The following is a 23,362-nucleotide window of genomic DNA, read 5'->3' as shown; positions in this document are numbered from 1 at the left end:
GGGGGGGAAGGGGGATAGAGGTTTCCAGCTTCCCTTTCGCCTCCCTCCCAATGGGCTCCACTCTGGGGCAGGAGGGAGAGGAAGCAGAGCCGGATGCCTGGGTCCCAAGAAGCATGGTCCCTTCTCCCCTCCACCTAGGGTGACCCACTGTCCTGACAGTAGGGAGCTTTGTCTTTGACATGCAACTATCCCCTCCCAACCCTGAAAAAAAAGTGACCCCATTTTCCCCATTTGCTTTTAGGTCACCTCACCCGAGGCACCCAGCTCTCAGGGGGGCGGATCTGCCTGTGGGTTACCCAACGCTGCTGAAGCTTCCGCTAGATGCTCGTAGCCGCTGACTCAGCCACCTCGGAGCAGCCAGACGGACTGGGGTGGCTCTGAGAGATGCCCCACTGCTGATGCGGCTGGAGGAAGCTCTGACTAGGGCAAGAAGGTCCTAAGGATTAACTGTAAGCCTTCAGTTCAGGCTGAGCTGTGGGGATGACCAGGCTGGGCTAGCAGGAGTCTGTGCGTTGGGAGTGAGGGGCCCTGGCAGAGCTGGGGGGATCCCAGGGCTGGGCTAGCAGGGGGCTGTGGTTTGGGTGTGAGCCGGCACTGGCAGAGCTGGGGGGTGGGGGCTGGGCTGGGCCAGCAGGGGGCTGCAGGTCGGTCGCAGAGCTGGGGGGTGTATGTGGGGGAACCATATCACCTAAGTCAGTGGGGGTGGAGGGCAGTCGGGTCCCTGGATCCTGGGGTGCTGCCAAACTCCTGCCCTCCCCATTGTCCTCCAGTCCCCTGGTCGGCTCTTTCACTGGGAGGTGTCTCCCTCTCCCCCTTCCCACAATCTACCCCCCTTTTGCTGTGAAATGACGGGTGGAATTAGCACCGAACGGTGCAAGCGCAGGGAGGAAGTTGCCCCATCAGCAACCCACATTGTCCTCAGGAAACCATACACCTCTTCCCGCCTTGAGAGCCACCCATCCATCCCCTCCCCTACCCCCGCCACTGCCACGGAGCAAAGTGGGGTCTGAAGGCAGGTAGATAGTTAGATGGTGGGCGTATGGGGATGAATGGGGGGATGGAATCAGGGGGCGTATGGGGATGGGGGGGGTAGATAGATAGATAGAGGGGGTGGATGTATATGGGGATAAATAGACGAGTGGGGGTGGATGGAGGGATGTGGCTGGAGGTGAAGAGATGTACATGACGATGGATAGACAATAGGGTGGGGTGCATGGAGGACTGGATGTGAAGATAGACGGGGGTTATGTGGGGATGGATATGTATGGAGTAGATGGTGGCGTGGATGGATGTGCATAGGGATGGATAGACAGAGGGAAGTAGGGAGATGGATGGGTGTGGGAGGGATGGATAGAACGAGGCATGTGGAGGGATGGAGGGGTGTGTATGGGGGTATAGAGAGGTACGTATGGAGATGGATAGACAGAGGAGTATGGGGGATGGAGTGGTGTATGTGGGGGCTGGAGGGGGTGCATATGGGGATGGATAGGCAGGGGTGCTTATGGGGCTGGATACAGCAGCATGGGGGATGGAGAGGTGTGTATGGCAATGGATAGACAGGTGTGTGGGGAAATGGAGGGGCATGGAAGATTGTGAATGGGGATGGATAGACAGAGGAGTGGGGGGGATGGATGTGTGCATGTGGGGGGATGATGGGGTGTATAGGTGAATGGAGGGGTGCGTATGGGGGGATGGAGGGGTGCATGAAGGGGGATGGAGGAGTGCGTATGGGGATGGGTGGAGCGGTGGAGGGGGATGGAGGGCTGTATTTTGGATTATGGAAACTGAGGCAGGAGACACAGTATAGAGTCCTTATTGTAGTTCTCTCTAACCTTCCTATCCTCCAGACCCTTCTCTCGCCCCGATGACCAACGTCACCTTCAACACCACTGCCCAGCCAGGTGCGCTGCCCCAGTTGCCCGGCGCCAAGCTGGGGCTGACCGTGCTCTCCTTGGCCTTCATCCTGGGCTTCCCGGGCAACGTCTTCGTGGTGTGGAGTGCCCTCTGGCGTGTCCAGAAGCGCACGGTCACCTGCCTCCTCATCCTCCACCTGGCCTTGGCTGACTGCGCCGTGCTGCTCACTTCCCCTTTCTTCCTTCGGCTCCTGAGCGCCGGAAAGTGGGAGTTCGGCCCTGTGGTCTGCCAGCTGTGCCACTATGTCTGCGGCGTCAGCATGTACGCCAGCATCTTCCTCATCACCCTCATGAGTCTGGACCGCTGCTTAGCTGTCACTAAGCCCTTCATCTCCCAGAAGATCCGGACTGCCATGGTGGTCAGGTCCTTGGTCCTGGCCATCTGGATTGTCTCTTTCCTCCTTGCCATGCCTGTCATTTTCTACCGCAAGCTGGTGCACAGTGGCAGGCACCTTCTCTGTGACCTGTCCCATCCCACCACTGGCCACCTTGTCTTCCACAACCTTTTTGAGACCCTGACCGGCTTTGTGCTGCCCTTCGCTGCCATCATCTGGAGCTACTTCGTCATCGGGCGCAGGCTGCAGGAGACCCGCTTCCGGAGGAAGCGCCGCACCAGCCGGCTCATTGTGCTGATTGTGGCTGCCTTCGCCCTCTTCTGGCTACCCTTCCATGTGGTGAACATCCTAGACGTGGCTGGGGCCCTGAGCCACTCCAAGGGTCTCATCATGGCTGGGAAGTTAGCCCGGCCCACCCTGACAGCTCTGGCTTTCTTCAGCAGCAGCGTCAACCCCATCCTCTATACCTTCACCGGCGGTGCCTTGATTAAGTCGGCCGGCATCGGCTTCATGGCCAAGCTCTTTGAGGGGACGGCCTCAGAGATGTCCAGCACGCGGCAGGGGACGGGGCGGACCATCCAGCGGCGCGAGGAGGCCAAGTTGGAGGTGGTGCAGGATGGGAACCCAGAGAGCATCACCCTCTCCACCAACCCCCTGGAGTAGCCCTCGGCCATGTGGGACAGGCACTCTGACAATCCCACTGCATCCAGCAACACCCTGGACTAGACCTGGGGACATGTGGGACTGGAGCACCACTAATCCCAGCACATCCACCATCACTCTGGACTAGCACTAGGGCATGTGGGATGGGAACTCCTAACAATCCCACCTCATCCATCAACACGTTGGGCTAGTCCTGTGTCCGTGTGGAACAAGAATGGAAAAAATCTTCCAACTGGCTCCTTCATGGAGTGATGGTGAAACTATCAAGAATTTGCTGGGAGTGTGTTCGTTTGCTTCTTATTTGGGGGTTGACCTGGTCTGAACAACCTTCCCGCAACACCCATTTTCCCCTTCTTCACCAGCTGTGACTTTGCGGGAACAAACCCAGACTCCAACATCTCCACCTTGACACCAACAGGAACTGGCCCAGCTACACCAGGAGAATAAATAGATTTTGTGTAAATATGAAAAAGGGACTCAAGTCTAAATGGGGATATATGATTTAGGGAGTGAAGGCACTGCCATTGTTCTGTGGAGAGGAAGCACCCCGTCTGTTCAAGTGGCGGGGAAATGAAAGTTGGAGAGGTAGAGGAGAACGGTTGAGGGACAGAGGCAGGTGGCAGGGGAAGAGATGGAGAGAAACAGGGTGAGGGTGAGAGGGAGAGAATGTTGAGAGGCTGAGGCTGGGTGAGTCCATGTCTTCAGGAAGCTACAAGAGGCACTTGAGGCTGCACTGGCCCCATCCAAGAGCAGGGCCCCCATTGTGCCAGGCACTGCACAAACCCATGGTGAGACAGCCCCTGCTTCTAGGAACTTGCAGTCTAAATGGGCAAAGACAGGATTATTATCCCTATTTTGCAAATGGGGAAACTGAGGCATGTGGGAGGTGCAGCGACTTGTCAAAGGCAATATAGGGAGTCTGTGGAAGAACAAGGAATAGAATGCAGGTGTCTGGTGACCCAGTCCAGGGGCCTGAACCACAAAACCATCCTTCCCCTAAGTCTATTTTCACAGCCAGATAAAAAGGGAATACGGGATTTCACCAGGGAGCTTTCCTATCTCCCATCTGAGCTGAGACGTGTGGTTGGCTGCTCCCAGTGGCCAGCTAGGGTACTGCAAGCCATCGTTCCATAGTGACACAACTAGAAGCAGCTATTTTAAGCTCTGGCACCTGCTTAAAACCAGGGTAGTAAGTATACGATTCATCCCTCCTAGGGGGCGCCAGCTCAAATCCAGCCCCTACTTGGCGGGGGGATGACCGGCTGGCTTAGCGGGTGGGGAATGGGACACATGGCCTATCCCTGCCAGGGTTGCCCTGGCTCCAACCCAGCCCCTCAGCGTGTGAATTCACCCTCTGTGTTAATTCGCTTAATTAAAGGAAAGTTTCCTTGTAGCCTGCTGGCCCTGGGAAGCTGTGCATCCTTCACACCTGCGGTAGCATTCTGATTGGTTCCTTTCTCGTTAGCCATTCGACTCATTAGGCCCTGCTGCTGCCCCCTGCTGTGTGATGTGTGTGTGTCCCCCTGCGGCAGGGGATCAGACCTGCAGTGTGTGTGTGTGTGTCCCTGCCACCCCCTGCTCGGGGGGAAAAAAATTGCTTAATGTGTGTGCGGCGAGTGACAGATAGCCACAGAGACACCGTTTACAAATCAGTAATGCTGTGCATTCCTACATGACCTTAAATATAATAATTCCATCCACAAAAAACTATGTTAAAAGACCATTACCAAAGTCAGTTTTGCACAGGGCCCCTGAATTTGGGCATTTCCTCCTTTGGGCATGCTTGTAACCTTAATAATATTCATTTAATGTAGCTTTTGTGGGTGATTTCCTGGATTTTTACAAAAGCAAACGGAAAAAAACAAATAAAACCAAAACAAAAAAAAACCCCACTCAGAAATCCCCTCCTGTGGCATCATATTGACACCCACATGGCTCATCAGCAGGGCTGGAATCATTGGATCCACTGCACAGAGATCGGCAGAATAACCGGTAGCAGTAGTAGGTTGTCATCCTCGATATGGGCCTGCACTAGAGGGGAACAAGCGTTGGTGGCACAGCTGTTTGCTCCCATAACAGTGCCTCGGCTGCACACAGTCTCCCCATACCAGCACCTCCTGGCTCCCAGCCCCCTTACCCCTATCTCCCACTTTCCATTTCTCTCCCTGGCTTCCAGTCCTGGTCTCCTTGTCCAGCCAGTCCCAGGCTCCCCACCCAGACAGCCCTAGTCTCGTTGTCCAGACAGCCCCAGTGTCCTCTGAGGTCAGCCTAAATGATCTATTGCCCACTTCTGACCTAAAAATCCCCCATCCCAGCAGCTCCCAGTCCCACTGTCTCTTCTTAGCTTCCAGTCTCGCTGCCCAGCCAGTCCCAGTCTCCCCTCTTGGTCCCAGTCTCCTTGCCCAGCCAGTCTCAGTCCCCTTTCTAAGCTCCTAGTGCCAACTCTGCCCGCCTCCAAGCTCTGCCCCCTCCCCTCCCCTCCCAGGCTCCTCATTCCCCTTGCCTAAACTCCCCTCACCCAATTTCTCCCCTCTTCACTGAAATCGGGCAGCTTCTGTCTCCTGGGCCCAGCAGGGGCGCATTGAGAGCGGAAGTGAGACAGGAACCCTGCTCCCAGTGCTTGTCCTCAGCATCATCTTGGCCCCGAGCTGCAACTGCTGGGAAGTCTGCTGAGTCTCAGGTACAGACCGAATCAGTAGAGGCTCTTAGCTGCCATATTTCCAAGTTCCTGCTCCGAAGCAAGGGGGCACTAGGGCAGCTGAAAGAAAAGCTCGCCAGAAGTTCACATGGGCAAACCAGTGGATTTTTCACTAGCCTCGCTCTCCGAAACGGCTGAACTTATTCGGCTGAAACTTTCCAGAAAAAAAAAAAAAATCAGCCCAGTGTGGGAAATTTCAGCCCGAGTTCAGGAAGATTATCAGAAAACAGGGTCTTATACGGGGAGCTGCCAGGCAATCAGGCTGACTAATGGCCCTGCCTATATTAAAGCTATAGGAAATTCCCCCTACACACTCATGTGTGTGCATGTGCATGCACACCCCCCCCCACCCTGCACACACAATCCCCCCTTAAACCTGCCCCGCCCTGCAGGCTCTGGCACACTCTGGGGAAGGATGATCTTCCCAGGGAAGCCAGTTCTGGTCTCTCCGGAAGCTGCGGTTTCCTGCCACTGATCTTGGGTAACAGGATGCACATACACAGATGAGGCTGAGACCACAGCACATTTGGGGCCTGGGGGTGGGGGTGGGCCGGCTTCAAGGAAGAGGAATTAAAAGGGGGAGAGGGGGGACTCTCCTCATCTGGCTCCCCCAGCCCCTCACTGAGGGGGATCATGTTATTCTGAACTCTCCCTGTACGCCCATGTTATCTCACCCAGCTCTTTAGGGGTGTCATTCCCTTCTGAACCCCATCCACCTCAAAACAGCCCCCCTTCCATGCCTCCTTTGGGGGGGGTTCATCGCCCTGTGAGCTGCCCCCCAAAGTCTCCCGCAGCCCTTCACTTGTCTCATTGTGAAAGACTGAGTCCAGGCATCAAGTCATGACATGAGTGGGATGAATGCAAAGCCATCAGTCTCCTGTGCCAGCTCCCCCCAGTGGTGAGGAGGAAGTACTACAATGGGACGGACGGAAACCAGCCCTCTGTAGGCGGTGCTGTGTCCATTTGTGCGGGGGGTTGGGGGGGGGAAGCTCTCAGCTGAGCATGGGGGCCTGCAGGCCAGAGCGGGACAGGTCGGTGCAAACGTAGTAGGTCCGTAGCTGGCCTTTGCCCTTGACCTTGATAACCCCACGGAGGTAGCAGGTGTAACCCAGGGTCTCCAGGGCCCTGGCCGTCTCTTCTGTGACCTGGGGGGAGGAGGAGTAAAGGAGGGAAGGGAGAAAATTAGCCTTGTAATTTCAGCATCTCTACGAGCTCCAGGGTGGGGGTTGGGGGGGATTCTGGTGCTGCAAGCTTCCCCACAGCGATGCCATGGTCCCTGAGTAGGTCATGACAGGTATCATAGAATATCAAGGTTGGAAGGGACCTCAGGAGGTATCTAGTCCAACCCCCTGCTCAAAGCAGGACCAATCCCCAACTAAATCATCCCAGCCAGGGCTTTGTCAAGCCTGACCTTAAAAGGCCTTTCTAAGGAAGCAGATTCCACCACCTCCCTAGGTAACGCATTCTAGTGTTTCACCACCCTCCTAGTGAAAATGTTTTTCCTAATATCCAACCTAAACCTCCCGCACTGCAACTTGAGACCATTACTCCTTGTTCTGTCATCTGCTACCACTGAGAACAGTCTAGATCCATCCTCTTTGGAACCCCCTTTCAGGTAGTTGAAAGCAGCTATCAAATCCCCCCTCATTCTTCCCTTCTGCAGACTAAACAATCCCAATTCCCTCAGCCTCTCCTCAAAAGTCATGTATTCCAGTCCCCTAATCATTTTTGTTGCCCTTTGCTGGACGCTTTCCAATTTTTCCACATCCTTCTTGTAGTGTGGAGCTCAAAACTGGACATAGTACCCCAGATGAGGCCTCACCAATGTCGAATAGAGAGGAACAATCACATCCCTCGATCTGCTGGCAATGCCCCTACTTATACAGCCCAAAATGCCATTGACCTTCTTGGCAATAAGGGCAAACCGTTGACTCATATCCAGCTTCTCGTCCAGTGTAACCCCTAGGTCCTTTTCTGCAGAACTGCTGCCAAGCCATTCGGTCCCTAGTCTGTAGCAGTGCATGGGATTCTTCCGTCCTAAGTGCAGGACCCTGCACTTGAACCTCATCAGATTTCTTTTGGCCCAATCCTCTAATTTGTCTAGGGCCCTCTGTATCCTATCCCTACCCTCCAGCATATCTACCTCTCCTCCCAGTTTAGTGTCATCTGCAAACTTGCTGAGGGTGCAATCCACACCATCCTACAGATCGTTTATGAAGATATTGAACAAAACCAGCCCGAGGACTGACCCTTGGGGGACTCCACTTGATATCAATGGCTCCATGTCTAGTTGGCAGCCGGTCACTACCCGTTGAACCCGACAATCTAGCCAACTTTATATCCACCTTATAGTCCATTCATCCAGCCCATACTTCTTTAACTTGCTGGCAAGAATACTGTGGGAGACCATGTCAAAAGCTTTGCTAAAGGCAAGGAACAACACGTCCACTGCTTTCCCCTCATCCACAGAGCCAGTTATCTCGTCATAGAAGGCAATTAGATATGTCAGGCATGACTTGCCCTTGGTGAATCCATGCTGACTGTTCCTGATCACTTTCCTCTCCTCTAAGTACTTCAGAATTGATTCCTTGAGGACCTGCTCCATGATTTTTCCAGGGACTGAGGTGAGGCTGACTGGCCTGTAGTTCCTAGGATCCTCCTCCTTCCCTTTTTTAAAGATGGGCACTACATTAGCCTTTTTCCAGTCGTCCGGGACTTCCCCCGATCGCCATGAGTTTTCAAAGATAATGGCCAATGGCTCTGCAATCACATCTGCCAACTCTTTTAGCACCCTCGGATGCAGCGCATCCGGCCCCATGGACTTGTGCTCGTCCAGCTTTTCTAAATAGTCCCGAACCACTTCTTTCTCCACAGAGGGCTGGTCACCTCCTCTCCATGCTGTGCTGCCCAGTGCAATAGTTTGGGAGCTGACCTTGTTCGTGAAGACAGAGGCAAAAAAAGCATTGAGTATATTAGCTTTTTCCACATCCTCTGTCGCTAGGTTGCCTCCCTCCTTCAGTAAGGGGCCACCACTTTCCTGGACTTTCTTCTTGTTGCTAACATACCTGAAGAAACCCTTCTTATTACTCTTAACATCTCTTGCTAGCTGCAACACCAGGTGTGATTTGGCCTTCCTCATTTCACTCCTGCATGCCCGAGAAATATTTTTATACTCTTCCCTGGTCATTTGTCCAGTCTTCCACTTCTTTTTTGTTTAAGATCAGCAAGGATTTCACTGTTAAGCCAAGCTCGTCACCTGCCATATTTGCTATTCTTTCTACACATTGGGATGGTTTGTCCCTGTGACCTCAATAAGGATTCTTTAAAATACAGCCAACTGTCCTGGACTCCTTTCCACGTCATGTTACTCTCCCAGGGGATCCTGCCCATCAGTTCCCTGAGAGAGTCAAAGTCTGCTTTTCTGAAGTCCAGGGTCTGTATTCTGCTGCTCTCCTTTCTTCCCTGTGTCAGGATCCTGAACTCGACCATCTCATGGTCACTGCCTCCCAGGTTCCCATCCACTTTTGCTTCCCCTACTAATTCTTCCCAGTTTTGGAGCAGCTAGTCAAGAAGAGCTCTGCCCCAGTTGGTTCCTCCAGCACTTGCACCAGGAAATTGTCCCCTACACTTTCAAAAAACTCCCTGGATTGTCCATGCACCACTATATTGCTCTCCCAGCAGATATCAGGGTGATTGAAGTCTCCCATGAGAACCAGGGACTGCGATCTAGTAACTTCCGTGAGTTGCTGGAAGAAAGCCTCGTCCACCTCATCCCCCTGGTCCAGTGGTCTATAGCAGACTCCCACCATGAAATCACTCTTGTTGCTCACACTTCTAAATTTAATCCAGAGACTCTCAGGTTTTTCTGCAGTTTCATACTGGAGCTCTGAGCAGTCATAGTGCTCCCTTACATACAATGCAACTCCCCCACCTTTTCTGCCTGCCTGTCCTAGGTAGGGCCTAGGTGAGGTTGGGGACCACACGTCCATCCTGCTCTCCCCACTTTCTTCCCTCCAGTGTGAGCTTCCCCACTGCATGCCCAGTGAGGGACCCTAGTGCTGTGAGCTACCCCACAGCAGTGCCCCCCACAACAGTGTTGCCAATTACACATAGCAGGAAGTCACCAGACAAACCCTGAAAAGTCGCTAGATGAAGCTGTTTAAGCACTCAAAAGGGGTCAAAAATGTCACCAAACCAAATTTCCAGAGAATTCAACAGAGAATCACACACACACACACACAGAGGTGAGTATAGTCACAAAATCATTCACAAGCAGCTTGATAGTGTTAATCAAATCCATTCCATGCTCTTCTTACTACATTCTGTTGCACACCGGAAGCAACTACACCAGTTCAGTCATCATCAGGAGGGTGCCCTCTGCTCATTGGGAAGGGCTCTCTGTACACTGCAGCCCAGGTCGGCTGGGGTTGGTTCATTTCAGCTGAGCCTCGTCTTGCCAGCCTGGATTTGAGCCGACAGGTTAGTGAAAGGGAGGGCCCAGAGCCAGGGGGAAGAGGGCATTCGCCTGACCTGAGCTCAGCACTGCAGGGAGCCAGGAAAGTATATTTAAAAACAAAAAAGTCTGCTAGCCAGACCCCTTCGTCCCCACTGCCAGGGTTTCATTTCTGGAAACAGCTGGGCCGTTAACCCCAGGCCACACCAGGGGAAGAAGTAAAGAGGAAAATCAAGCTAGCTCCACCTTTGATCCTGTAGTAAGGGCTTCCTCTCTGAAGGCAATGGTGCCCCCTGCCCCATTGGGGCACATGGCCCCATCTCATCCTACCCCATCTTCCATCCATGTAGCTCTCCTCGCTGGCTAACCTGACTCGCCCGCCCTGCTCGCTTCATTAGCCGGCTTTCCCTGCATCACAGGCTGTGCTACCAACTACGGAGCAGGGAGAAAGAACTCACAGGCCCTGGCTAATATGCTCCTCTCACCAAAGTGCACCTGGCTTTAGCAAAGTATTTAATTAGTCGGCACGAACTTCTGTTCCTCGCCTGACGATTATAGTGATTTCAGCCCAAGACACCCTGGAATGTGATTCCTTCCGAGGACATGCTCAGCTGAGACATGATGACATTGACTTGGTGTGCAACAGAATCTAGTAAGAAGAGCATGGAATGGATTTGATTAACACTATCAAGCTGCTTGTGAATGATGTTGTGACTACACACATTGGTGATGTCTTTCTCTGAATGTCACTGCAATGGACTAGTGAAAGTCACTAGATTTGTCACTGGTCACTTTGACACTTATTTTCTCGCTAGGGAAACCAAAAAGTCACTAAGTCACTAAGTTGGCAACACTGCATCATTCCTCATACCTGGATCTTCCCCAGCACCCCGGTGCTCTCCATGCGACTCGCCACATTCACTGTGTTTCCCCAAATGTCATATTGGGGTTTCTGTGCTCCAATCACACCAGCCACCACTGGGCCATGGTTTATACCTGGAAAGAATGTGGGAAGGTGTGAGAGAGAGACAAATGTAGGAGGATGGGGGACACAGCTAGTAAGATTTGTGCAGGGCGAGACCATGTGAACATTTCATGAGAGCCTCAAAAATGATCCGGCATGACAGTCTGTTGGAACACCCCTGAAATCCCAGCACCGAATATCAACATTCCAGCACCCAATGTTGAAATCCTGATACCCAAATACAAAACACATTTCCCCAATCCCTACATTGTTCCTCCCCAATCACATATCCCCAAATCAACCATCTGAGCAGGGTCAACACTGATCATTGTGCATGTGGTCAAGTGGGTGGGGTCATCACTGGAAATTGAGGAAGCATGGCCAGTTGAGTGAGGTCAGCGGAGGCCATAGTTGGTGTGCCCAACCTGCAAGGCCAACCAGCAGGCCCAACATTGGCCGTCAGCCATGGTCAACCAATAGGGTCAACGTTGGTCATGCCAATGCTGGCCACATCCAATGGACAGCAAAGGTTGCAGATCCTGGGGGAGATTGTTCCTGATCTAGGTTGGAGGGGACTCACCCACACGGAGTTTGAAGGTGTTGAAGGAGTGTTTATTGATGATATCCAGCTTGGCTATCAGGGCCACCGCGAACTCCACCATGATGCCCAGATGCGTGTAGCTCCTCTCGGCATCCTGAAGGGTAAACCCGACCACCGCCACAGTGGGAGGAGGGGGAAAGTCCACCAATCACAATCAGGAAACCAATGCCTAACCCCACCCACAACCAATGAGAAAACAGTCAACCCATCATCAGAGCATATGTCCAGGAGATGAGCAAGAGTCTGAGAGAGATGGGACACAGGGGAAGCTCAGGAGCTGTCACCCAGCCCCAAGGGGTTCTGGGAAACTGGGGAACACTTGGCTGGAGCTCTGGAAAGGAAAGAGAAAGGAGGTACCTGCTGATTGTCCTGGCCAGAAGTGGCATTTAATCCCGTAGCTGCCATGTAGGTGCTGCCAATGGTCTTGATCTTCTCCACGCCACTGAATTTTGGCTTTGAGAGCAGCTGCAGGATTGGAAATAACCAAGTCATTGGTCCATTCAGCCCCGTCTCACTCCCCCTACTTCCCTTGGATTGGATCCTCGGCCCAACCAGCTCTATTGAGACAGAAGCCCTCTGCCCCAGATTGGCCCCATGACCCATTAACAATGTGCTGAGATGCTGCCCACTTTCCAGTGCCCAGATCTCATCTGAACCGCCTCGGACCTCATCAAAATCTGCAATGATCTCGTTGAGCAGCCGCAAGCACTCCAGCCCTTCATGGTTGACGTTGGACTCAGAATAGAACTCCTTGAAGTCAGGGATGGAGGCGAAGAGGACACAGACACAGTCATAGGATTGATGGTAAAGGTCCTGGATGGGAGGGTGGGTGAGAGAGAGAGACAGCGCATCACTTTCTGATAACTTCACACAGAGCGTGGACAGGGCAGATAGACACAAATCAAACCACAGCCAAAACCCACCTACCACAGCCAACCCTACCACCAACCAAATGCAAACCACCCCCAACCAACACAGACCTCACTAAACCTATTCAACCACCACAATCAGTACAGCCAATATAGCCCACCAACCCCAACCATCATCCCCAGCCAGTACACCCAGCCAGCCAACCCACCACCGCGATCAGTACCACCCACCTGAGCCAGCCAGAACCCACCACAACCAGCCAACTCCAAGCAGCACAGCCATACAAACCCAACCACTCCCAAACAATACAGCCTACCAAACCACACCCCTACAGTCCATTATAGACTCCACCTCCAACCAACACAGCTATCCAAACTCAACCAACGTATTGATCACCACAGCCAATCAAAGCCAAACATCCCCCGCTAACACAGCCATCAGCACGTACCCAACCACCCCAGTCAACACAACCCACCACAGTCAGCCAACTCCAGCAACACACCTCTCATCACAGCCAGCCAAACCCAAACACCCCCAACTAACACAGTGCACCAAAGCCAACCACCCCAACTAACACAGGCATCACCATAGCCAACCAAACCCAAACATTCTCAACCAACACAGCAGTCATCAAACCCATCCAACTACCCAAACGCAGCCCATCCCAGTCAGCCACCAGAGCCCACTCCAGCAAACACACCTACCATCTCAACCAATCAAACCCAAACACCACCAACTAACACAGTGCACCACAGCCAACCAGCACAATCAGTGAAACCCAGCCAGCCCCAACCAACACTACACACCAAACCCAGACAACCCACCCATCACTAAACCCAACCACCAACCAACCAGCCCCAAATACACCTCACCCCAAAGCAAAACCCCCCCAGACCACCATGATTTATCCCAACCACCACAGCCTCCTGAACCTATCCATCACCTCGCATGAAACAAAACCCAAAACAACCAATATTATGACCCACCTAACCCAACCACTGCCCCACTCAACAACATCACACCAAAAAGATTCCACAACACCATCACACACAGACCCCACACGAGCAATTCAACAGCAGCTGTTGAGATGCTCAAACCAGCCAACATGATTCAGTAGCTCAAATTCATTCAAGTTAGACCAGATGCAGAGAAGGGCTGCAAGGATGATCGGGGGAATAGAGAGCCAGTCTGACAAGAGGAAAAAGAGCTGGGTTTATTTAGCTTGAAATATAGGCTGATTGCTCTCTGTGACTACATCGGGGGAAACACCAGGGCGGGGGAAGCGCTAATGAAACTAAAGGACAATGCTGGCACAAGAACAAACGGGATAAACTAACCAGGGAGCAGATGAGGCTGGAGAAGATAAGAAGGTTTCCGACCATCAGACAAAGGAGGTTCTGGAACAGCCTCTAATAGGACTGGCGGTGGTGGGGAGACCCTATAATAGTGTGAGGATGGTGCTTGATAGGGAAGACAGGGCTATCTGAGGTAGCAGGACCTGCATTTGGTGACCCAAGAGGCCTTTTCCAGTCCTACAATCTTAAATCCCAATAATTGCAATGGGAACTGAGTGTCCATACGTTGGCAAACTTATATGGAAACGCGCCATGTCAGGATCTCAGGAACGAGACCCAGGCGTTCAGGAGAGTTCTCCTATAGGCCCTGCTGTTCTCAGCACCACAGATGAGGGAGTAGCATGGGGAATGGGACCCAGAGATCTGGGACAACATCCCCATGAGTCCCACAGCTTTCAGCCCCACAGGGGGAGTGGGATGGAGAATGGGACCCAGACATCCACAGTGACATCCCTATGGGACCCGCAGCTCTCAGCCCCAGGGAGACGGGGCCAGGATGGGGAATGCAGAGGTCAGATTCTTTTCCCCTTCAATGCATAATTGGCCAGATGCATTCCATGGTATTTTTTCACCTTCCTCTGAAGTCTCAGGGATTGGCCACAGCTGCAGATGGGACATTGGATGGGGTGGACCAGGACTCTGAGGTGGTTCAGAGAACCCTGCGTCTAGATGCCTGGCTGGTCAGTCTGGAGCACATGCTCTAGGTCACCAGATTTGTGGTGGGGAAGGAACCTCCCTCCAGGTGAGATTGGCAAGGATCTGGGGCAAGTTTCCACCTTCCTCTGAAGCATAGAGCGTGGGATGCCTGCCGGCATCACCTGGGCTCATGTCACCAAATCAAATTCCTGCCATTGCAGGGTCCTCAGGCATTGGCAGCACCTCAATCTCTCTCCAGTGGTCACAGCAATTTAGCCTCCCAAGGACTGAAACACTTTAGTCTAACCCAAGCTGGGCTCAGTGCAGGGGTACCTGGGTGAAGATCAGTGACTTGTGTTCCACAGGAAGTCAGACTAGCTGACCTAACTGTCCCTTTCGGCCTTAAACTCGGGGAAATTCTATGAATCATTAGCCTGCTTCCTTCTGGCTGCAGCCCCCAGCTTGGCCGCCGGGTGGCGGCATTGGAGAATTGAATGGTGGCAGTGAGAAATTCCCCCGTTAAAGGGGAGGCTCACAGCTGGGCTGACCTCGTTACGCCGGTTCTGGCCAATGAATTGCTGCGCCACGTCGGCCGGGAGCACATTCTCCAGGAGGACACGGTTCAGGTTCTCCATGGTCTCGATCTCCTCACGCTCCTTCTTGAACTTCTTCTTCCACAAGAAGTCAAGGCGGCAATAATACTCGTTCTTCGAGAGAAACACAAAGGGGCCTCGCCCATTAGCACCCCTCAGTCCCGGAGAGGGGTGCTTCTCACCCTAATGGGCCCTGCACTTCCCAGCATCCAGTAGGAGCGAGTGGGATGGGTCCCAGGCATCCAGGATAGCATGCAACTCCCAGCACCTGGGGGGAGAGCCTGGGACAAGGAATGGGACCCAGGCCCCCGGGATGGAAGTGCAGGGCACTCACCTGTAGGGACACTGCAGCTCCCAGCACCCAGGGAGAGAGTGGGACCCAGGTGTCTGGGACGGCAGCACAGGAGACTTTCTTCTAGGGGGCTCGCACCCCAACAGACTGGGATGGGACACTGGACCCAGGTGTCCTGGGTAGCAGGACCAGGTGCTCACCCCAGGGGCACTGCAGCAGGACAGACTGGGATAGAGAAGGGAACCCAGGGGAGATCCCCAGTAGGCCCTGCAGCTCTCAGCTCCACAGCGGGAGAAACTGGGAGGGGGAATAGGACACAGGTGTCTGGGGTGGCAGGGCCCCAGCCCTAGGGGGCCCTGTGACTCACTTGTCTAGCCAGGGCCAGCAGGGTGAAGAAGAAGACAAAGAAGGAAACGGCTCCCATCAGCTTGGGTTCCTTCAGGACCCCTGGCCTGTGGGCAGAAGGAGAGAGACCAGGTAGCAGAGAGAGGGTTGGCAACTTTCTAATTGCTGACAACCAGTACCCCATGCCCCGCCTCTTCCCTCGAGACCCTGACCCTGCTCCATGTGTTTCCTCGAGACCCCACCCATGCCCCCCACACAGCTTCTTCCCTTGAGGCCCTGCCCACTTCTCTGCCTCTTCCCCCAAGGCCCTGCTCGCTCCCCTCTCTCTCCCACTTCCTCCTAGCCGGATCCTCTCCGCCACCTCCCTGCCCTGGGTTCCCTCTGCTCCGCAGCTGCAGTCTGGCGCAGAGCCTGCCTGCCTGCTCACAAGATATAGGAGGCGGCCCTGGCTGAGCAGGGGCTGGCATGGGTTGATGACCTGGTGCCTCCCCTCCCTGCCGCCCATCACGGGTAACCGGACTTGTAGTGTCCAGTCAGTGCATCTTTCTGGTAGAAAACTAGACATCTGGTAACCCTAAGTGGAGAGCAGACCTGGGCCCAGCTCGGACCGGCTAAGCAGGACTGCGTTGTGTTTGAGTGGAAGACTTCTGGGTTCTGCTGGGGCAGGGGCTATGTAGGGGGCCCTCTACCCTGGCCATCAGTGCCGGCCCCAGTGAGACACTAGGGGGCGCTGTGCTGCGGGGAGCAGGGGGTGGAGACTCAGTAGAGAGCGCTCCCTCCACACAGTCAGTGCTGGCACTAGGGGGCGCTGGGCTGCGGGGAGCAGGGGGTGGAGACTCAGTAGGGGGCGCTCCCCGCACACAGTCAGTGCTGGCACTAGGGGGCGCTGTGCTGCGGGGAGCAGGGGGTGGAGACTCAGTAGGGGGCGCTCCCCGCACACAGTCAGTGCTGGCACTAGGGGGCGCTGGGCTGCGGGGAGCAGGGGGTGGAGACTCAGTAGGGGGCGCTCCCCGCACACAGTCAGTGCTGGCACTAGGGGGCGCTGGGCTGCGGAGAGCAGGGGGTGGAGACTCAGTAGGGGGCGCTCCCTCCACACAGTCAGTGCTGGCACTAGGGGGCGCTGGGCTGCGGGGAGCAGGGGGTGGAGACTCAGTAGGGGGCGGTCCCTCCACACAGTCAGTGCTGGCACTAGGGGGCGCTGGGCTGCGGGGAGCAGGGGGTGGAGACTCAGTAGGGGGCGCTCCCCGCACACAGTCAGTGCTGGCACTAGGGGGCGCTGGGCTGCGGGGAGCAGGGGGTGGAGACTCAGTAGGGAGCGCTCCCTCCACACAGTCAGTGCTGGCACTAGGGGGCGCTGGGCTGCGGGGAGCAGGGGGTGGAGACTCAGTAGGGGGCGCTCCCTCCACACAGTCAGTGCTGGCACTAGGGGGCGCTGGGCTGCGGGGAGCAGGGGGTGGAGACTCAGTAGGGAGCGCTCCCTCCACACAGTCAGTGCTGGCACTAGGGGGCGCTGTGCTGCGGGGAGCAGGGGGTGGAGACTCAGTAGGGGGCGCTCCCCGCACACAGTCAGTGCTGGCACTAGGGGGCGCTGTGCTGCGGGGAGCAGGGGGTGGAGACTCAGTAGAGAGCGCTCCCCGCACACAGTCAGTGCTGGCACTAGGGGGCGCTGTGCTGCGGGGAGCAGGGGGTGGAGACTCAGTAGGGGGTGCTTCCCGCACACAGTCAGTGCTGGCACTAGGGGGCGCTGGGCTGCGGGGAGCAGGGGGTGGAGACTCAGCAGGGGGCGCTCCCTCCACACAGTCAGTGCTGGCACTAGGGGGCGCTGGGCTGCGGGGAGCAGGGGGTGGAGACTCAGTAGGGAGCGCTCCCTCCACACAGTCAGTGCTGGCACTAGGGGGCGCTGGGCTGCGGGGAGCAGGGGGTGGAGACTCAGTAGGGGGCGCTCCCCGCACACAGTCAGTGCTGGCACTAGGGGGCGCTGTGCTGTGGGGAGCAGGGGGTGGAGACTCAGTAGGGGGCGCTCCCCGCACACAGTCAGTGCTGGCACTAGGGGGCGCTGTGCTGCGGGGAGCAGGGGGTGGAGACTCAGTATGGGGCGCTCCCCGCACACAGTCAGTGCTGGCACTAGGGGGCGCTGTGCTGTGGGGAGCAGGGGGTGGAGACTCAGTTGGGGGCGCTCCCCGCACACAGTCAGTGCTGGCACTAGGGGGCGCTGTGCTGCGGGGAGCAGGGGGTGGAGACTCAGTAGGGGGCGCTCCCCGCACACAGTCAGTGCTGGCACTAGGGGGCGCTGTGCTGCGGGGAGCAGGGGGTGGAGACTCAGTAGGGGGCGCTCCCCGCACACAGTCAGTGCTGGCACTAGGGGGCGCTGGGCTGCGGGGAGCAGGGGGTGGAGACTCAGTAGGGGGCGCTCCCCGCACACAGTCAGTGCTGGCACTAGAGGGCGCTGGGCTGCGGGGAGCAGGGGGTGGAGACTCAGTAGGGGGCGCTCCCCGCACACAGTCAGTGCTGGCACTAGGGGGCGCTGGGCTGCGGGGAGCAGGGGGTGGAGACTCAGTAGGGGGCGCTCCCCGCACACAGTCAGTGCTGGCACTAGGGGGCGCTGGGCTGCGGGGAGCAGGGGGTGGAGACTCAGTAGGGGGCGCTCCCCGCACACAGTCAGTGCTGGCACTAGGGGGCGCTGTGCTGCGGGGACCAGGGGGTGGAGACTCAGTAGGGGGCGCTCCCCGCACACAGTCAGTGCTGGCACTAGGGGGCGCTGGGCTGCGGGGAGCAGGGGGTGGAGACTCAGTAGGGGGCGCTCCCCGCACACAGTCAGTGTGCACGGGCACCTCCCCAGCAGTTACCTGAGCACGGTCTGGTTGGGGTAGAGGCGCGCGACGTAGCAATCTGAGAGCCAGGCGTGGCTGTGGAGAAAGAGGACGTTGTAGATCACCAGGCAAAGCGTCAGCATCAGCAGCTTGAGTTCAAAATTCATGTGGAGGAAGAGGGAGCAGGAGAGGAGCCCCAGGATGCAACAGTAAACGTAGTACTGTGGAGGCAAGGGGGAGGGGCATGTGGGGAAGGGGGTAGGGCAAGGGAGAAAGGGGGTGGTGAGTTAAAGACCTTCCCAAGTCCACCTTCAAGACCAACAGCATCCCACTGGGGTGTGAAGCTTACCGGGATGCTGAATAAGGAATCAGTTGAGGGAGATTCCCGTGTGGCGTTCACCGGCACTGCGGGATTGTGGGATGGTGGAGGACACCAGGGCGTGGGTATGAAGAACTGTTCAAAGAGCGGAGGTAATCGTAAGCAGCAAGAGGGATACAGCTGGGGATAGAACCCAGGAGTCCTGGCTCCCACCCCCACCCCAATCTAACCACCCCCACCCCAATCTAACCACTAGACCCTACTGCCCTCCCAAAGCCTGGGATAGAACCCAGGAGTCCCGGAGCCCAGCCCCTCTGCTCTACTAGACCCCACTCTTCTCCCAGAGCTGGGGAGAGAACGCCCCCTCCTTTGGTTACTCACGAAGTTGAACATAGCCATGGTGAGGACGACCAGGATGGTGGTGACGCCCAGGGTGACCCGGAGCCAGGGCTGGGTGCAGACGGCCGTGGAGAGGGAGGGCACCCAGTACAGCATCTTGGGGCCTTTCTGGAAGCACTTCTGGGAGAGCAGGCAGATGGGAGAATGTGGGGAGAGGGGAGGGTTAGATTGCCCCCAGCCAGGGGCTGCAGGGATGAGAGCTTTCCCTAGCTGGGGCATGTTGGGAGGGGGGAGAATACAAGGGCAACTCTGGAGCTGTGAGCTTCCCCACAGCAGTGACTTGCTCATCTCACTTACCGCCAGGTTCCCAGCGAAGCAGGTGAAGAGGAGGAGGATGAAGAGGAAGAAGGAGATGCCATAGGAGATTCCTAGAGCTGGGGTCCTGGAGGAGAACAGAAGACAAACTAGAAATAATAGGGACCCCTGGGCTGGGCTAGCAGGGGCTGCGGGTCAGGAGTGAGGGGCACTGGCAGAGCTGTGGGGGGTGGAGGGGAAGAGCCCAGGGTTGGGCTATCTGGGGCTCTGGGTCAGGATTGAGGGGCCCCAGGAGAGCTATGGAGGGGGGGGGCGGAGAGGGAAGCCCGGGTAATGACAAGTTCAGGAGGCATTTCTGCCCCATCAGCACCAGTTGGATGATTTATGACTCTGCGGTTCCTTGGCTCAGGGTTAGGACATGACTCCGGTCGGCTCAGACAATCCATGTTGAAAAGTGGGGGAGCTGAGGGCTGGGCTTGCAGGGGGCTGCAGGTCAGGAGTGAGGGGATCCCAACCCCTCTCTCATCCTCACTTGTGGGCCACCAGCATCTGGATGAGGAAGTTGGAGAGGAAGACCAGGAAGGTGCAGGCCGTGTAGTACTTGAAAGCAGGCAGAGCTGAGAGTCGATACTACATGGTGAGAAAGAGAGAGCTGCAGTGAGGGACACTGGCCACCAGGGGGCCCATGGGGCAGAGAGTGGGTCCCGCAGGGGGACAGAGAGGGCTGCAGTGAGGGACACTGGCCACCAGGGGGCCCATGGGGCAGAGCATCCCAAGTCAGCCGTCACACCCAGGAACTGTTTACAGGGGGTTGGTGCCCTGCTCGCCCTGGGGGCTGTGAGCTTCCACCCTGGCAGTGCCCCCTTGCCCATCGGGGAGCCCAGCTCACCTCCTTCTCCATGAGTTTTTCCTTGAAGTACAGGGTGATGCGGTTAAAATCCTCCGACTTCTTCCACTGCCTGAAACGGGGGGGAGAGAGGGGAGTGGGCAGGGTCTGGGACTCCCCCCCGCCCCCCAGATACACACATACCCCGGCTCCAGCACCCAATCCCAGCCTCTGCCCCCGTCCTCTTCCTCGCTGCTCCTCTCTTCCCTCCCCCCCCCCCGCACCCTTCCCCCTCTGCCTTTCCCCTGCACTGATTCCTCACCCCCTGTGTCCTGCCCCCCATGGCACCTTTTCTTACGTCCCACCTGCTCCCTCTTTCTCCCCCATCCCAATTCCCCAGACCCTCCTCCCTCTCCCCTCCGCACCCTTTTCTCCCCATCTACCCCCAGGCCCTCCTCCTGCCCCTCCCCATCTGCCCCCCCCCACACTCCCCAGGACCCTACTTCTGGGAGTTGAGCTGTTCCAACACCTGGAAAAATTTCTCATCTACCCCATCGAGCTCCTCATCCGGCCCCTTGGGGGAACGAACCCTGAAAATGGAACAGGGGGTGGCAGGGAGACATGGGGGAGAGGAGAGAGCACCCTGTAAGGCAGCGGTTCTCAACAGGTGTCTGCAGGGCCCTGCGACTAAAACCCAGAGCCCGAGCCTCAGCACCTCCCACGGGGCTGAAGCCAGGAGCCGCAGGGTGGGAGGCGGGAGCAGCTGGGCTGAATTCTGGAGCCCCGAACCCCACGGGGCAGAAGCCCTGAGCCCATGGGCAGAGTTGGGGAGACACAGGGGCAATGCCCCCCACCAGGCTACCGTGCAAGAGCAGGGCAGCTCCATGCCCCTGGTCCACCTCCTTCTCTGCCCACTCTCTGGCCCGGTCAGAGGCAGGAAGCCAGAGCTGGGCACTGTGGGGCAGCTGCTGCTCTGGCTGGTGCCATGGGGCAGGCAGCCGTATTCCCTTGGCTACCGCTGGTGGGCTTTGAAGCTGCTCCTCAGCTCCCAGCCCCCTTTGCTCCTGCAGCCCATAAGAGCCACTGGGGTGGGGGACCCAGCTCCCTGGCTGGCAGAGCCCTTGGGGAATAGGGACTGCAAGGGAGCCCTCCTGGCACACAGCCCTGAGTTACCCCATCCCTGCACCCTGAGCTACCCCCCGTCCATACACAGCCCTAAGTTACCCCCTCCCTGCACTCTGAGCTACCCCCCATCCATACACAGCCCTGAGTTACCCCCTCTGCACCCTGAGCTACACCTCCCTGTCCATACACAGCCCTGAGCTACCCTTTCCCTGCACCCTGAGCTACCCCCCATCCATACACAGCCCTGAGTTACCCCCTCTGCACCCTGAGCTACACCTCCCTGTCCATACACAGCCCTGAGCTACCCTTTCCCTGCACCCTGAGCTACCCCCTGTCCATACACAGCCCCGAGCTATGCCCCCCCGCCCACACACAGGCCCTAGCTACCCCCTCCCTGCACCCTGAGCTACCCCCCATCCATACACAGCCCTGAGTTACCCCCTCCCTGCACCCTGAGCTACCCCCCATCCATACACAGCCCCGAGCTATGCCCCCCCATACCAGCCCCTAGCTACCCCGTCCCTGCTCCCTGAGCTATCCAGATGATGTTATCCAATTAGAATATGAGCATACAGATCATTGTTGCAGCCACTGTTCTATATTTGCAGCAAATACTGGACAAAGACTGTTGAGAGAGGTGTCTGTGAAAAGGTTTTGATTCGCTAGTTATGACTACGCCATCTGCATGCATGTATCATTTTTGTATTTTAAATTATAAGTATTGGAATACCCACCAGCTTTATGGGGATTATCTGCCCCATTCTTTGCAGTTCACCCTAATTGAATGACCACAGCTATCCGCCGCTGGGACACCCGTCACAGCCAGCTATGCCATGTAAGATATCTGCAAAAATGTTACCATTTGCCAGATATGATACTCTAGCTTACATGTTTGTATCACCTTTGCACTATGAGTTATAGACATGTCGGTATGTCTGTGTTTCAAACTTGGGCTGTGCTTCTGGGTGACATCCCCCAGACAAGTTGGTGTCTGCTCTGCCTAGCCTGCTGGATGGCCCATTGAGGACCATCAGCTACACAATCGACCCCTTGAGAGAAGGCAGACACGCCTGGGGACTCGGCAAGGCCCACAGGGGCCTGCCTATGGAGAGAACTCTGAGGCTTCCCAGCCACGTGCGGGGCAGCTTGTGTTGGAAACAAAGGAAGCTCAGGCCGCGTGGCAAGAGACTATAAAGTGCGGCTGCATCTTCTCCAGTTTGTCTTCAGCCCTGCTTCGTACCGCTGGAGGAACCTTGCTACAAACTGAAGCTCAGAACAAAGGCCTGAATGACCCATCCCAGCTGTGGCTGCACTACGGAGACTTGACTTAGGCCTGCAGTTTAGTCCCTCACTGCTACAAGCCTGAACCAGAAACTTTGCCATTGCTGGATGTAATTGATCCCTTCAACCAATTTTAACTCTCGCTTTTCATTCTTTTTATGAATAAACCTTTAAAAATTTTAGATACTAAAGGATGGGCATCAGCATGATTTCTGGGTAAGATCTAAGTTATACATTGACCTGGGTGTGTGGCTGGTCCTTTGGGATCTGGAGAACCTATTATTTGATGAGACCGGTTGTAAAGAACCACTCATCTCTGAATCCAGTGGTTTTGGTGGTGATATAAGAACTGGAATGCCTGAGGAAACTGCCTTTATGTTTTCTTGTTAGCCAGTGTGGGGAAACAGGAGTTTACTTTTGTGGCTGGTTTGGTCTATCTTATAAAAGAATAACCACCAGTTTTGGGTTGCGTTTGCCCTATTTCTCAGCAGTTCGTTCTGAATTTGGCATCCTCAGTTGTGACCCACTAAGGCACGGTTACACCCTAGCTCGCCCCTCCCTGCACCCTGAGCTACCCGCCCTGTCTTCACCCTAAGCTAACTCCCTCCCTGCACCCTGACCTACCCCCT

The 23,362-nt window shown here is 56.0% G+C and overlaps 2 protein-coding genes across 2 annotated transcripts in view; one reads left to right on the top strand and one right to left on the bottom strand.

The window, feature by feature from the left end:
• Positions 1-15: 15 nt before the first annotated feature.
• Positions 16-4,787, top strand: LTB4R (leukotriene B4 receptor). The gene is made up of 2 exons (XM_038369630.2): positions 16-449; positions 1,848-4,787. Exon 2 carries the CDS (start codon positions 1,865-1,867, stop codon positions 2,909-2,911), a length of 1,047 nt encoding a protein of 348 aa, XP_038225558.1. The 5' UTR covers positions 16-449; positions 1,848-1,864; the 3' UTR covers positions 2,912-4,787.
• ADCY4 (adenylate cyclase 4) overlaps positions 4,553-23,362 on the bottom strand; it is a 29,167-nt gene continuing 10,357 nt past the window's right edge. Inside the window, exons 12-25 of the mRNA XM_038369625.2 lie at positions 20,831-20,917; positions 20,391-20,460; positions 20,034-20,131; positions 19,544-19,628; positions 19,229-19,366; positions 18,878-18,982; positions 18,565-18,749; positions 15,741-15,825; positions 15,037-15,195; positions 12,294-12,440; positions 11,985-12,092; positions 11,607-11,721; positions 10,934-11,058; positions 4,553-6,754 (exon numbers count right to left, since the gene is read on the bottom strand). Of these exons, the coding sequence (XP_038225553.1) occupies positions 6,602-6,754; positions 10,934-11,058; positions 11,607-11,721; positions 11,985-12,092; positions 12,294-12,440; positions 15,037-15,195; positions 15,741-15,825; positions 18,565-18,749; positions 18,878-18,982; positions 19,229-19,366; positions 19,544-19,628; positions 20,034-20,131; positions 20,391-20,460; positions 20,831-20,917 (1,660 nt within the window). The 3' untranslated portion in view covers positions 4,553-6,601. The remainder of the gene's footprint in view (positions 6,755-10,933; positions 11,059-11,606; positions 11,722-11,984; positions 12,093-12,293; positions 12,441-15,036; positions 15,196-15,740; positions 15,826-18,564; positions 18,750-18,877; positions 18,983-19,228; positions 19,367-19,543; positions 19,629-20,033; positions 20,132-20,390; positions 20,461-20,830; positions 20,918-23,362) is intronic.

The sequence above is a fragment of the Dermochelys coriacea genome, chromosome 13 (genome assembly GCF_009764565.3).
Source record: "Dermochelys coriacea isolate rDerCor1 chromosome 13, rDerCor1.pri.v4, whole genome shotgun sequence".
Taxonomy (NCBI): domain Eukaryota; kingdom Metazoa; phylum Chordata; order Testudines; family Dermochelyidae; genus Dermochelys; species Dermochelys coriacea.
Note: the sequence above shows the minus strand (reverse complement) of the source record. Positions and strands in the feature narration are given on the sequence as shown.